The 14554-nt window shown below is 34.4% G+C and overlaps 2 protein-coding genes across 3 annotated transcripts; both read left to right on the top strand.

The window, feature by feature from the left end:
• The first annotated feature begins 3761 nt into the window (after positions 1-3761).
• On the top strand, positions 3762-8599 carry LOC7461726 (probable hexosyltransferase MUCI70). Its single transcript, XM_002302508.4, has 6 exons — positions 3762-4335; positions 5050-5267; positions 5475-5651; positions 5737-5892; positions 7526-7802; positions 8150-8599. The coding sequence occupies exons 1-6, from the start codon at positions 3945-3947 to the stop codon at positions 8380-8382; spliced, it is 1452 nt and encodes a 483-aa protein (XP_002302544.1). The 5' UTR covers positions 3762-3944; the 3' UTR covers positions 8383-8599.
• Positions 8600-9243: 644 nt separating this feature from the next.
• Positions 9244-13519, top strand: LOC7461725 (uncharacterized). Of its 2 annotated transcripts, none has more exons than XM_024595935.2 (7): positions 9244-9656; positions 9737-10167; positions 10300-10414; positions 10737-11408; positions 11898-11975; positions 12797-12910; positions 13128-13519. In XM_024595935.2, the coding sequence occupies exons 1-7, from the start codon at positions 9342-9344 to the stop codon at positions 13398-13400; spliced, it is 1998 nt and encodes a 665-aa protein (XP_024451703.2). In that variant the 5' UTR covers positions 9244-9341; the 3' UTR covers positions 13401-13519. The 2 variants fall into 2 exon arrangements, with proteins under 2 accessions (XP_024451703.2, XP_002302543.4); XM_002302507.4 differs by having other exon boundaries at positions 9247-9656; positions 13131-13519.
• The last annotated feature ends 1035 nt before the right edge of the window (positions 13520-14554 follow it).

Below are 14554 nucleotides of genomic sequence, written 5' to 3'. Positions count from 1 at the left end.
GGGTTACGGGTTTGGTTAGTTTACCCGGGTTGACTCGAGTTATTTTTTAATTTTATCTTTCAATACTGAATTGATTTGGAATTAAGTTTCATAATTTTTTTTAATTTTTTTCTATTGAATTATCTCAATTTCATGATCCAAGTCGTATGTTTGGTAAATTAGTCTAGATTAACTCGAGTTATTTTTTTAAATTCCTATTTGTTTTTGCTAATATAATGATGCTATAAACTAATGGGTTATCCAAATCTCAAAATCTTGTAAATTGGGTGATCTTTGCCAAGTGGACAAGAGAATTTTGTTGAAGTCGATGTTTTATTTCTAATGTTCTTCTTTTTTGGGTAGATGCATTTTTTAGCGGAGAAGACTACAGTTCCTCTTCCATTACCCATTCTTTCCTGTGGACTTCAATATTAATGGAATCGAGTGAGATTTTTATTAAGAAAATTAAGGATTGAGATTTTATTGCATCAATTGTTTAAGTTCATTTTGTTTTGTTGATATCGCGGTGCTAGAAACTGAACAAGAGAATTGGGCTAATTATTATGCGTTTGGTTTTGTTTTTATATTTATTAATTAGTTTCAATTTATAATCATAATAATTAATCAGTTAATTTATTTCATTTTGCTAGCTATGCTATAATTATAGGGTATAAAAGTATAAACTCAACGATCATCACTACGACTCAAGTTCGCAAGCTAGGTAAGGCTTGGTTGAGCAAGTAGGTTATAGAGAGGCGAGATTGACCAAGTTTGGAGATGCAATTCGTAATCTTATCTAGTTATATATTAATGTTATAAATAATTTTTTAAAATTTTTTTTTAAAATTAAATGTATTTTAAAAGACAATTATTACATGATATAAAACAAGCTATAAGTTGATATGTAATATTATTATTTCAAATTCAAATCTAAAAGTAAAAATAAAAATTCTCATAAGAGGAAGATTAAAAAATAAAACTAAATTTGGATAGAAGGGGCCATAATCTCCTATCGTTGCCTATCGTTGACTTCTAGCCATGGAGTGAGCCATGCGTGACTTTTATGAGGGATTGTGTTAATTTAACTGGATGTCAAACAGAAGGCACGTATTTATGCTAATTTGATTAGGAAAGTATTTAATTCAATAGGCGAAGGTGGTCCTTGAAACATACTTCAAAATTCGAATTATAAACATATTTTGACCGTTTAATGAAGCATCTGATTGGTGGCTCGTAACCGTTAGAGACCAATCCCATCAACCATCATACTCACACTTGCTGTTATGATCGCATTCATTTGACCAGAGAAATTATTACATAAATTAAGCTTCTCGTATAATTGATAAACTATATCAATGAACATGAAATACATAAATAAAATATAATAATCTTTATTTACTTGAAGATGTATACATTTTTCATTATTTATGTTTATATTTTTTTATTATTATTAACGTGAATATCCATGTCAGCTTGCGCGCACCTCGATTAATCATATGGATCCTAAAGTTAACAACCATGTAAATCTCCAGATGATCTTGAAATTTGTAAAATTTAAACTGATAATTTATAAGAAGTAAATCTAGAATTTGACCAGTTAAGTTATACCCATTAAAATTGTATATAGATGATGTTTTAATCGCGTTGTATCATTTTCAAAGCAGACCGGCAATAACAATACCTATTGATTGCCACCATGCATAGTGCCCTTTTCCAGATGTGAACCAAAAGCATGCCTTCCTTCCCTTTACATGGCCCCGCCTTTCAATCATTTAAAAAAGTTTGGAGGCTTTTTAAAAATATTTTTTATTTATAAATATATAAAAAAAATTTAAAAAAATAAAAAAAATTCAACTATTTTTAAAAAACAAAAACAAAAGAATGTAACCAAACTTATAAACCCAAACCCCTCTAATGGTAGTTACCCCCCTCCGGTGATGATTTCTTTGTTCGTGGTTGAATCAATAAAGAAGTCTATTTGGATCATTAAAAATATAAGTTAGCGATAGTTTTTCCAATTTTTTTCCCTTGTAACCAATCTAATTCCAAGTATTCATGTAACTGGTCACACAGGTATTGTTTTATAAAATTGAACACTTATAATATTTATGCCATTTGTTTTGCTCTTTTTTTATATATAAATAGTAATTCAATTACAATATTATTAAAATATTTTCAACGTAATCATTATTCTTCTTCTCCACTATTTCTTTTTCTTTTATTAATATCATTATTATTACCATAATCACCTCGCCACCATCTCTTTTATTACCATCTTAAGACTATCTTTCTCACCACCATGATCATTTCTTTAATCATCGTCATTTTATTATCACTACTTTCATCTTTATTGTTATAGAATAATATAAATCATATCCTGGGATTTCACTTATCAGCTTAAGCTATTGGATTGAGATGATTCTTTGACATGGTATCAGAACTTTGATGACAAAGTGGTCTCGAATTCGAATCTCATCATCCTCATTTATTTGATAAAAAAATTAAGCACAAGTAATGTGGGCCTTTTGCAAGTTTCAAGCCCAAAAGACTTTCACTTGAGGGGGTGTGTTAGAGAATAATATAAATCATATCCTGAGACCTTACCTAACAGCTTAAGCTTTTAGGTTGAGATGATTCTTTGACATACTATCCTCTCCTCAATCATTATTATTAAAAAATATTTTATGTAAAACATAAGAGGCTGTTTGGTTCTGCGGTTGAACCTGCTTTTCACCGAATTTCAAATTATTTTTTTTTTTGCTAAAATTGAGTGCGGTTTGTACTTTTTGGATCATTTTGATGTGCTGATGTCAAAAATGATTTTTAAAAAATAAAAAAACATCATTGGCATGTATTTCGGCACGAAAAGCTATTTGAAAAGCAACCACTACCACACTGCCAAACACCCTCTACACTTAATTTTGAATTCTTGAAAGAGTAACTTCGATGTGGAAGACAAACTAGTTCATGTTTATGGGGCATCACTTTTTTTTTTTTTTTGTTCACAGTTCCTTATTTCTTTCTAGTTTTTTAGATCAACCGAATCTAGTAGAGTGTATGTCCGGGCCTTTACTATGTATATTATGTTGTATTATGTGATTAAATTAAATTATTTAGTAATTAATTGTTCTTTATACTGTGAGTGAAATCATTTGAATTATTTGGTAATCTATTGCCATGTTGATTGGATTAAAATATAAATTAAAATATTTTCTTAAAAAAATTAAATGAGTTGTTAAAAAATGAATTATTTCTTTTTTAGAAAACATACAAATATAATAAAAAGAAGGAAACAATAATAACTAATATATTTAAAATAAAATAATTCATGTTAGTTGATTTTAAAATATTTAAAATTATTAAAACTATGTAACTAGATATCAGTGTGTGTCTGTGTGTGTGTGTGTGTGTGTATATATATATATATATGCTTTTATGAAAATAACCTTCGTGCTCAAAATTTATTTTTTAAAATCTTTATGAAACATTTTTTGGTATTTTATTTTAAAATGAAATATTAAATGCTAGAAAAACAAATGAAACAGGCTCTAATTCTCTTATATCTGAAATTGGAATAAGAATATCCGAATTCCAATTCCGATTTCCGTCATATTTCTCGTAACATAATGGCTCTTGAAGACAATGACGATACTAATTGATGGCATAAGCCCAGACAGACAAAAGGCTACAGTGAACCCTATCCACTATAAATAAGGGCCGAAAGACACGAAGATGGCCCATAAAAAATATATAAGAACAAAAATCAATGTGTTTTGTTTCTCAATTCTCATCACTTGTAAATGATTATTCATTGCTAACGCTATTTTGTAGCTTAAAAATTCTCACCAGAAAAGAAAAATCACCAAATAAAGGAGAGGAGAATATAATCACCCAAAATCCCAATTTCAAAATCCTCATTTTTCACAACACTTTTATTGCAAACAATCACAATTTCTTTCCTTACAATGGCGTCACCAAAACTCCCCAGCAACAGCAGCAGCATATCAATCTCGGTAGCTGACGACGACGACTCAGACGAACTGAGTCGAATGCGAGCTCGAGTGCGTAGAAAACGCAAGAAACACCATCACCGATTCAAGAACAATTTTTCACAGAGAATCATTAGGTTTGTTTTAAAATACTGGACGCTCTTGATCTTCCTTCCCGCTGCCGGATTGCTAATATTTGAAGCCTCGAAGATTGGTAGAAAACCGAGCTTGGATGATGCAAAAGTATCTGAACAAGTTATTGAAGTGAGAAAGCCGAGTTTTCAAGCTGATTTGAATAATAATAAATCAGGGGGCAATTTGAACCGGCTTGATCCAGTGACTCACATTGTCGGTGGAGTTAGAGAACGTAAGTAATTACTGAGATTTACCTCTTTAATTTGTTCAATGTTCCTGTAATTTTTTTCCCATCGAGATTCCGTTGGCGCAAACTATTTTACTTGTGATTAATTTGGATATAACTGGAATGGAAGAAATACATTGTGTTTTACTGCGTTGATTTTCACTTGAATATCCTGTGTTGTCATAAAAATGATAAAAATCTTAGTGATTATTACATTGCTTGCCCATTGTGAATAAAAAATCTTAGGCTAGAGTAATGTAATTTTTTTTTTGCGTTTCAAAAATGTTAATTTTTTATTTATGTTAAATTAATAGTTTTTGGTATTTTCGTATTATTTTAATATACTGGAAAAAATAACTTTTAAAAAATAAAAAATATTATTTTAATATATTTTCCAGCGAAATCACTTTGAAAATTAACTGGTATCACATTTTCAAACACCCTTAAAATCACATCACAGGAGAAAACCGTGTTTTCATCACATAAGCAATACGTTCAAATATGGTTCTGTTCAAAATATGTGTTAGAGGGAGGAGGGGAGAGGAGGCAAGATAAATCTTTTCATTGACTTTATTGTTGCATGTGATTAGTTGGTTTATGGTGTTGATGTTTGGCAAAGTTTTAAATCTTGATCTTTTATTTATGGCATTTATCTATGTTGATTCGTAGTGGTGTTGAAATTAGTTCAATATGTGACACAGAGCTTGTGGATCGTATCAGGTTGCTTGAAACTGCTACCTTATGAAGAGCTTCAACATTTGGATATTCCAATCCATGATAATTTCAGTGGTCCTGTGAAAAACGTGGTGTACATATCAGAGAAAGATACACGACATATAGGAGGGAACATTACTTTGTCTGGACAGCACACAGAAGGCACAAGATTTAATTTATTTACTGGACATCAAACTTTTGATCAGAGGGAGAGAAGTTTTAAGGTTATAAGCTACATCTCAAAACCTTTGGCTTTATTTAAGATCAAATAGATCATTATTCCCTTGATATCTAAGGTGCAGCATAAGGTTGCCTTGGCTGGAAACTCTCAAACTGCAAAACCTACAGGATTCTTTGACCTCAAACTTCTCTAATCCTTTGGTTTTATATGCCAGTTGTTTTTCATACTGCCTGTAAATTTGTGGTTTCAGGTGAATGAAACAGCTGAGCTGCACTGTGGGTTTTACAATGAAAACGGTGGGTTTAAGATTTCTGATGAGGACAGAAGTTACATGCAAACCTGCAAAGTTGTGGTGTCTACATGTGCTTTTGGTGGTGGAGATGACCTTCATCAACCTATTGGAATGTCAGAGGCCACGCTTGAGAAGGTCAGTCAGCATGCGTAGTCCAGGTGTCTTACTTTATTTCTTTCTTACATCCAGTCTTTACAAACACTTGCAAACCACTATGCAGGTTTGTTATGTTGCCTTTTGGGACGAAATTACTCTAGCAGCTCAGGAGTCACAGGGGCACAGAATTGGTGAGGACCATTTTATTGGGAAATGGCGTGTTGTGGTTGTAAGGGATCTTCCTTTTGCAGACCAAAGGTTGAATGGTAAAATCCCTAAGGTATCGAAGTTATATGCAATCATTCTCCTTTCTTGCTCCTTTCTTGAATTCCTTTCTTTTCGACATGCTATTGCTTCATTGTTAGTTCTTCATTTGAGATTTCGTTTCCATCTTCATGATTATTATCTCCATTCTACTTATAGTCTTAACAATTTTTGCTCATCCCACATAATGCTGCTTTTATAACCTCCCTTCCATTGCTTAATCCAAAGATTGTTGGAAAACAGTGATTGGACATAAGTTTTGATTGGGTATGAATTTTCAGTTGTTTGGTATTTGCTTCAAATTTCCTTATTTCTTGTTTTTTCAAACCAGAGAGTGTGTGTGTGTTTCTTGCCGGAGGGGGGGGGGGATTCATTGGATTTGTCATACCCTTTGAAATCTTAATTATGGGAAAGCTCAGGATCTTCTTTCCCTACTTCCTATCTTGAATAATTGGGTTCTAGATGGGAGATCATAGAGTTTGATCCTTGAAGGGGTCTGGAAATTTGTCCTCTTAGTCTTTTTTGTGCTATCTCTCCCAGAACCCAAACTTGCTAGCTTTTACCTCATCTCATTTTTTCTGGAAAGCTAAGGTTTCCATCAAAGTCCAAAGTTAGGGCTTTCACGTGTACAATGGTTCTCAGCGAAGGTTAGTACTAACCATCTGTTGCAGATTAGAAGTCCTCACAGGGCCTTATCTCCTAATGTTTGTGTAACTTGTCACCAAAATGGAGAGTCTTGTAGCCATTTTTTTATTTTTACTTTGCCCACTGGTTTATGATGGGAAGTCATGGGGTACCTCGAATGGGGTGGATGGATTTCTACTGGTTTCCTTTGTGGGTTTTGGGTTAGGGAAGATTGTCAGATTTTATGGTCACAGTGGGTCCGCCTTCCATTGCTAGAATTTTCATGATTCAATTCACTTTCAGTAGTTTGTTATGGCATATTAGTTATCCATGCATCCTTATGGTTTCATGCTTCTAGTGCCTTTAGCGGTGTATCATGAGCCCCTTTAATAATGTCTGTCTATGAGAGAGCATTTATAAAGATATGGTCCAGGACAGCAATTCAGATCCAAAGGATCTAAGGAGTTCAGTGCTTAAGAACCAACCATGGGAATGATAAAACCTGCTATTTCTTAATCTACTTCCATTCAATATGTTTTTGTTTTAGAAAATTATTGATGAGAGGGGGGATAAGAAAGGATATCTGCAGCGAGTTAATGGGATCCTACTTGGTCTTCTACATGCTTGTTTAACAACTGTCTGTCTAAAAAAGGCAGAACAATATGGGGCATCAAAACTATTTTAATCATATTATAATTTCCATATGTTGATTGCTGTAAGCAATTGTTTTTCCTTGTTTTGTTTGTAAACTGGTAGTGCCATGCAAATATTAATTAGTACTGGCAGAAAACACCCACTGTTTGGATAATGGAAGTGTTAACTGGCCAGTATCACTTATGAGATCATACAATCTATGTTGGAAAGATTCTATGAAATTTACACCCATCAAAGTCATGCATGATTCCTTGTATATTCTTTTTGGAAGCTAGCATCACTCATCTGCTTTTCCTCTTCTGTCGGCATGTTTCATGTCTGTGTGTTGATTGTCTTTGGAGGGTATTCTTATCAACTTCCGCTGTTGCCAGATGTTGGGACATCGCTTATTTCCTCAGGCAAAGTATTCTATCTGGGTCGATTCAAAGTCCCAATTTAGGAGAGACCCTTTAGGTGTTTTGGAAGCCCTCCTTTGGCGATCAAATTCTGTCTTGGCAATTTCTGAACATGGAGCTCGCAGTAGTGTTTATGATGAGGCTAAGGCTGTTGTCAAGAAACACAAAGCCACCCCTGAAGAAGTGGAGGTGCAGATAACTCAGTATCGGCATGATGGGTTGCCTGAAGACAAAAGATTATACGGAAAGAAAGGTAAATTCTATTTTGTTTTAAGGTGATGATGGTATTAAATAAAAATAGGCTTTATGTAACAAACACTAGACCAGGATTTACGATCCAAGCCAGTTTCCTTGCACAATGCTGTTTTTTGCTCAAATATTTGGATGTAATGGTGGAAAGGGAAAGTCACAGAAACACATCTATATTCACACCCTGAAGCCCACAGCCTTATTTGATTCGGCCGGAATGAGTTGCATCGATCCAATCCCCCTCCTTTCCTCCCCCAACCCCTCCCCCCCCCCCCCAACAGACACACACACACACACCTTTTGGCGTTGTAGGAACATGATGAGTGATTGCATAATTGTTGGTCTTTGCAGCTCTCAACGAGGCCTCAATCATTGTGAGGGAGCATACACCATTGACTAACCTGTTTATGTGCCTCTGGTTTAATGAAGTAGTTCGTTTCACATCTAGGGATCAGATGAGTTTCCCATATGTTCTTTGGCGGTTGAAAGTGCTCAAGGACATCCATAGGTTTCCAGTTTGCATCCGAAAGGATCTTGTTAATAGTATGGGGCATGTACGTAAGGCAAAGCCATTGATAAGTTAATCCTTTGGTGCATATGGTACTCCGGCATCTGTTCCGCCTCATTGCTCAGATACTTGCAGTTGGATTGTATTCATTCATATAATCAGGCTTACTTGCAGTTTGATTGTTTTCCTTCGCGGTTCACTTGTAGTTATTTTCAATCCTTGTTGTTTCTCCTTGCATTTTGAATTCTTTGTATTCTTTGGAAGGTTTAAAAGTTGGTTGCTTTGATCTAAAAGTTAAGCTTTATGGGTTTTTTTTTTCTTCTATCAAATTGATCTAATTTTACTAAATATATTTTTCTCAAACCACTTCCTGAAATAAGCTGATCACATAAATCTATTACAGGACGGGTGAAAGTCTTGAGAACAATCTTTGCGCAGGATTAGCATTATTCATGATTGATTTTTATTTTTATATGTAGATTTAATGTTGTTGTGTTTCTCAATTATCCATAATTATAATTATATTGGATTCAAAAAAGCTTATAAAAATATATAATTATATATATGAGCTTTATTTAAAACACTACATTTCATGAAAGTAAAAGATCTAATTTTATTAACTTTAACTTGGAGGGGTGTTGTTTAATTGGTTAAGTTTTAAGTTTATTTTCTAGAGATTATTAATTGGAGTTTCACAAATATTATAGTTATTTGAAATTTATATAATTATTAATTTTAGAAATTGTTAACTTTATTATCACCTGTAAAATTAATTAGAATTAATTAGGATATGTAAAAATGAACACTCAAAATAATAATAATAATAAAATAAACATATGGAAATTATTGACAACTGAGATGACGGCCTCCTTTTGAATGAGACTATGAGAGAACGAGAAGCATAAAACAACCTCCTATGTGGAGCCGACGTCGTTTCAAGGAAGACAAACTGGAATGACACCTCTCTCTCTTTATAAATCAACAAAATCCCTAATACGTGTACAGAAGTAATCCAACAGACAAGCAGTGGTGACTATGGCGACCGCACCTCTCCTCCCCACCACTAACTCAACTTCACAAGAGAAACGGCACCGTTCTATCTTCGACGTCCCCACCGATTTCTTCGATGCGTGTCGTTTACTCTCCCCCTCCTCCTCCCCCTCCCCTGCATCAACATCAGTAGCACCCGAAATTCCCTCTCCCATCGAAACTCTAGACGAAGTCGATACGATTTCCAAAAACGGCGTCGAAGTCACAATTCCTAGATGGACCTGTAACACTTGCAAAGCCGAATTCGATTCTCTCCAAGACCAGCGGTTTCACTTTAAATCCGATTTTCATCGAATCAATGTAATTGCAGAGGTTAACTTATATGTATGGATGTATGTATGTATTTACTTTAAGTAGAAAACCAATTGTTTTAATTTCAGGTTAAATTAAGCATTGCTGGAAAAGATATTGTTAAAGAGGAAGATTTTGATGAATCATTCAAAGATTGTGATATCTCGAGCGTGTCAGGATCAGAAGATGAAGCTGAAAAGGTGTCCATTTTGCGGACTGATGCGCAAAGAGGGTTTGTAGAGAGTGTGAAGCAGAAGTTGTTTATTCGTCTTAAGACGGGAGAGAGAGTTTCGATATGGAAGAGTCTGGTTTTGAATGATAGTGAAAGTGTTTGTTTTGAGAATGATAATGTTCTTGGGGGGTGTTTGAGAGAGAGTGAAGTGATTGAGAGGTTGAAGTTTTTGATTCATGAGGAGAGGAACGGGACGCGTCTGAGGATTGTGTTGCTTGCTAGTGGTGGACATTTTGTTGGGTGTGTTTTTGATGGGAATTCGCCTGTTCTTCATAAAACATTTCACAGGTTAGTGTAGAGACTGCACAAAACTATGATCTTTATGTGCCTTTTGAATTGTTGCTTGGGAATTATTAAAGTTGTCCTGCGTTTTGTTGCGGAAATGTTGAATTCTTTGTTTTTCCTCCCCTTGTGATTTAGATATGTTGTAAGAGCCAAAGCTGGTAAAAAGCAGTCATCTAAAGATGGGACTGGTAGAGCTGCACATTCTGCTGGAGCTTCACTTCGTCGGTATAATGAACTGGCTTTGAAGAAGGTATCGAGTGTAAACTGTCGCTGTTATAATTTTTGGATTATGTTGTTAAGCATAGTCCTATTTTCAGTGCCTCTATAAACAGTTTGGCTCCCATGATCTATTTGTAAAATAAAGTAACTACACGGTTAATCCTGAAATAGTGAAATAGGGATCTAACAAAATAAGTGTTATTAATTTGGTTTCCATCTTTTTCCACTAACTTATCCTAATATGGCGATTCAAAGTTTTGGTTTGTAAATCGATTGTTTGATGTCGTTGTGACATAAATGTTTTAATTCCTGTCCTTGTTAACTGATTATTTTCTCATAAATATGAAATGTAGGACATTCAAGAACTACTTGATGTTTGGAAGCCTTATTTTGACGCTTCATCATGTATTTACTTATATGCACCTTCAAGCAATCGGCAACTACTTTTTGATGGCAATAAAGCATATTTCAGCCATCAGCACCATGTTCGAAATATACCATTGAGTATTAGGAGGCCTACTTTCAAAGAAGCACGACGCATTTACAACCAATTGGCACAAGTCACCTATGAAGTGGATGAGAAGGAAAGCCTACCAGACACCATTGATGACTTGGTGTCAACCACAAGCACCATTACAAATAGCTGCCCTGGCCCCAGCAAAGAGGACTTGAACGACAGCATTAATAGTGCTGAATCTACCGAACCTTCTTCTATTAAAAAAAAATCTGATGATCTGCATGTATCAAGTGGGAGTGAAAGTGAAGTTGCTGGCATGACAACGCCTTTGCATGAAGCAACACAATCTGGTGATGTTCATCAGGTTTTGAAACTCCTAGAACAGGGTTTGGATCCTTGTATCAAAGATGAAAGGGGGCGGACCCCTTATATGCTGGCAAATGATAAGGAAGTCAGAAATACATTTAGACGCTTTATGGCTTTAAACATTGATAGATGGGATTGGCATGCTGCTAATGTGCCTAGTGCATTAACAAAAGAAATGGAGGAATCTCAAGCTGCTAAGCAGGTAGTAATTTTATTTATGCATCTTTGTTTTTTCTTTGTTCTGAGCCTTTTGCTACTTAAACAAATTTGAAGTAGATCTATCCTTTTCTGGTCCTGTAAGTAATGACCGTCCATGTAACATCATCTGACAAAATTGATGAAAGGAAGAGACACAGAACAAAGTCTTAATCAGGCTGATTCATAGTGGAGCATCGATGCCTTATCCTAGCTTGTCAAATGCATTGGCTTTCTGTAACCTAATTGTTATAAGATTTTATTGGTCATTTTCAATTGGAGCTTTGCTCATAAATTATTTGTTAACTTAACCATCACTACTTATCTTGTATGGAGTTAGAATTACGAAGTCATTGGGACTTCCGGGGCATTTCATAAAGTCAGTTGCCTAATGTAGAAGCATATACTTTAACGCATCCATGATTCTGCTGCTTCGTGATTTTGATACATTCAAGTTCAATGCTTAAATTGATAATTTATGTTTGTGGTTGTTCAGACAGAGAAAGAGGAAAAGAGGAAAGCTAGAGCAAAAGAATTGAAGAAATTACGTAAGGCTAGAGAAAAGAAAGCTCAGGTATTTTATGTTCATTAACACTGGGATGCTATGTTCCTTCTAACCTGTTTATTCATTGTCTTAGGATGAGCTTTCAAGGACACAGCTGGTATTAGCATCATATTTAACGTATAAACATACAAATACAACCATTTTAAAAAATTACAGAAGTGTCCTATTTGAATGGCAGGCAGACCATCAACTTCTCATCTACGTTAATTAAAAAAGTTTGCTAGCTATTAAATTTAAGATGGCCATAATTTTTTTCTTCTTCTTTTGGTGTGTTTTTCTGTGCCCGGTTTAAGGAAGAGATTTTTGAACGAAACATGTGACCTCTTAAAATGATGAAGTCATTCAAACTGGAAAGAGATACACCCACTCCTTTTTTTCTCACTCAAGTGGACCCTAAGCTTTCTTGATTCTATAAAATGATGAAGTCCATTGAGAAATAGAGTCTAGATTATCATCAATGTTTAAAAGGCTGAATAACAGGCCTGTTAGTAATGTCATCTTCAGGGAGTTTTTTGGTAGCCCATTATTGATCTATCATCTATTACATACAGAGATAACCCAATCTTATGCTTGCATTGCAATTGAATGGCAGTATACCAAAATAGATGATTTGATATCTTTACTTCCAAGATGACTTACGAATCATGTGAGCATAACCTGCATGTAGTAGCCCAAAAGCATGTAAAGCGTGTTTTATATGAGCAATTGAGCATTCAGGATTTGCAATAAATGATCTGTATCATGAAATAGGTGTTTTTCCTTTTTCTTGCCTTTTGACAGTTCCAAATTTCTGTAATATGTTGATAACACTTTTTATGATGTTAATTCAGGCTGAGGCTGCATCATCCCAAAATGCTGCGGCAGTTCTAGTTAATCGAGCTACTCCAATTTCAGCTATCAAGGGACAATCTCAGCCTAGTGGAGGATCAAAAATATCTACAGAGGTAAGGATTTTATTATTATTTTTTCAACCATTTTTGGGTTGAGAATAGGAATATTGTGACAATGAAGATCCTCAAAAGCACTTTTGTGATTTGATGCTGTTTCCGTTTTAGTCCTTTTAACATGTTTATTAGTTTTTAATACTCTTAAAGAATTCAGGTTCATTGTACTCTATAGGTTGTTCAATTTTTCCTCTTTTGATATTCTGTTCTCGTCCAGCAGGAACTTAAGAGGGCTGAAGCTATTGAGAGGGAAAAGAGAGCAGCTGCTGCAGAGAGGAGAATGGCAGCAGTTGCTGCTATCAATGCCCAAAGCAGTAGCACGAGCACCGTGCCAGCCATGGCACAACCCAAAAGTGGCTTGACATCAGATATAACATGCTCCTGTTGCAATGTGTCGTTAGCTGGTAAAGTTCCATTTCATAGATATAATTACAAGTACTGCAGTACGTCTTGCATGCATGTACATAGAGAGATCCTCGAGGATGAATAACGTAATTGCTTTCAGCAGGTATTTTGCAATTATTTTTGCATTATATAACATTATTTTGTAGTTGCAATTGCATATTTATAACTAATAAAAAGAGTTAATAAATTTTCCGCTTCCTCTCATTTGTGCATCGTCTTGTTTTTTTCTATGTTTGTCTTTAGCTTGAAAGCCTATTTTCACATTTAATCATATTTTGAATGCCATGCATGTACAAATTCAATAAAAGTTGCATGCCGGGACCAAGGGGGCCATTTATTTTAATTTACTTAATTTTCACCTTTAGATTTGAAAACTAGAAAATATAAAAGAAAGAATCTTAAAAAACATGTTAGATTTTAACCAAAAATAATGAAGAACTGGGGATTAATTTATAAATAAAAATGTGCATTTGTGACAAAATTATTTTGTAAATTTAATGATGTTATATATTTACTTTGTGCTGGTGCAAGTATTTTGTTTGACTTATGATTGGTTTAATTATTCATTTTATTATTAAATATATTTGAAAAAATGATTTAATAATGGAATAACTAGTAAACACATCATTTAATCCCATCTATTTTTATCTCTTGATCCAAGACGTACCAAATGACATGTTAGCATAGAGAGATTCATGCCATCGATTATTAGTATGATGTGCAAACTATTTCAAGAAGGAAAATGAAGTCTAGTCCTTGGATTACAAGAAAGCGCGTCCATTAAAAACTTTGGGTAGGCAAGCAATATGTTATCGCTAGCTATGTAAACAGTGCTCCACAGCGTACTGGATAAAGTTATTTTTTAGCAGAAGAAAATGATGTTCATTCGATGTGAGCATGTTATAAAGAGGGGGGGGGGGGGGAATCCACGCCGCAGGCCATGGACCTGATTGAGCCCAAATACATTTGATTACAAAAAGACAACAATAGTAAAAAGATTAAAAAAAAAAAACTTATGATGATAATGCAAGGACATTTTTTTAAAAAGAAAAGAGAGAGAACATAAGCTAAATTTTAAGCAAGAAAAAAAAAAAAAAAGGATGAAATTGTAGGGAAAGAAACAAGAAATAAAGCGAAACAAAATCAAGTCAAAATTGGCTAGGTGCGCTTCTCAGCCTCTGCGCCTAGCCCATTCAAACAAAGGTATGTTCAACGGGCCATGGCTCTCTTGTTTATTTT

Source organism: Populus trichocarpa, chromosome 2, assembly GCF_000002775.5.
Source record: "Populus trichocarpa isolate Nisqually-1 chromosome 2, P.trichocarpa_v4.1, whole genome shotgun sequence".
Taxonomy (NCBI): Eukaryota; Viridiplantae; Streptophyta; class Magnoliopsida; order Malpighiales; family Salicaceae; genus Populus; species Populus trichocarpa.
This window is presented reverse-complemented; position numbering and strand designations above follow the sequence as displayed.

Bases quoted from the DNA above. Each gene is read 5' to 3' on its own strand.
- LOC7461726 (XM_002302508.4), top strand. From the start codon at position 3,945: ATGGCGTCACCAAAACTCCCCAGCAACAGCAGCAGCATATCAATCTCG. The intron at 4,336-5,049 runs GTAAGTAATTAC...GGATCGTATCAG, and splicing joins TGTCGGTGGAGTTAGAGAAC to GTTGCTTGAAACTGCTACCT. The intron at 5,268-5,474 runs GTTATAAGCTAC...TTGTGGTTTCAG, and splicing joins AGAGGGAGAGAAGTTTTAAG to GTGAATGAAACAGCTGAGCT.
- LOC7461725 (XM_024595935.2), top strand. From the start codon at position 9,342: ATGGCGACCGCACCTCTCCTCCCCACCACTAACTCAACTTCACAAGAG. The intron at 10,168-10,299 runs GTTAGTGTAGAG...CTTGTGATTTAG, and splicing joins CTTCATAAAACATTTCACAG to ATATGTTGTAAGAGCCAAAG. The intron at 10,415-10,736 runs GTATCGAGTGTA...TATGAAATGTAG, and splicing joins ATGAACTGGCTTTGAAGAAG to GACATTCAAGAACTACTTGA.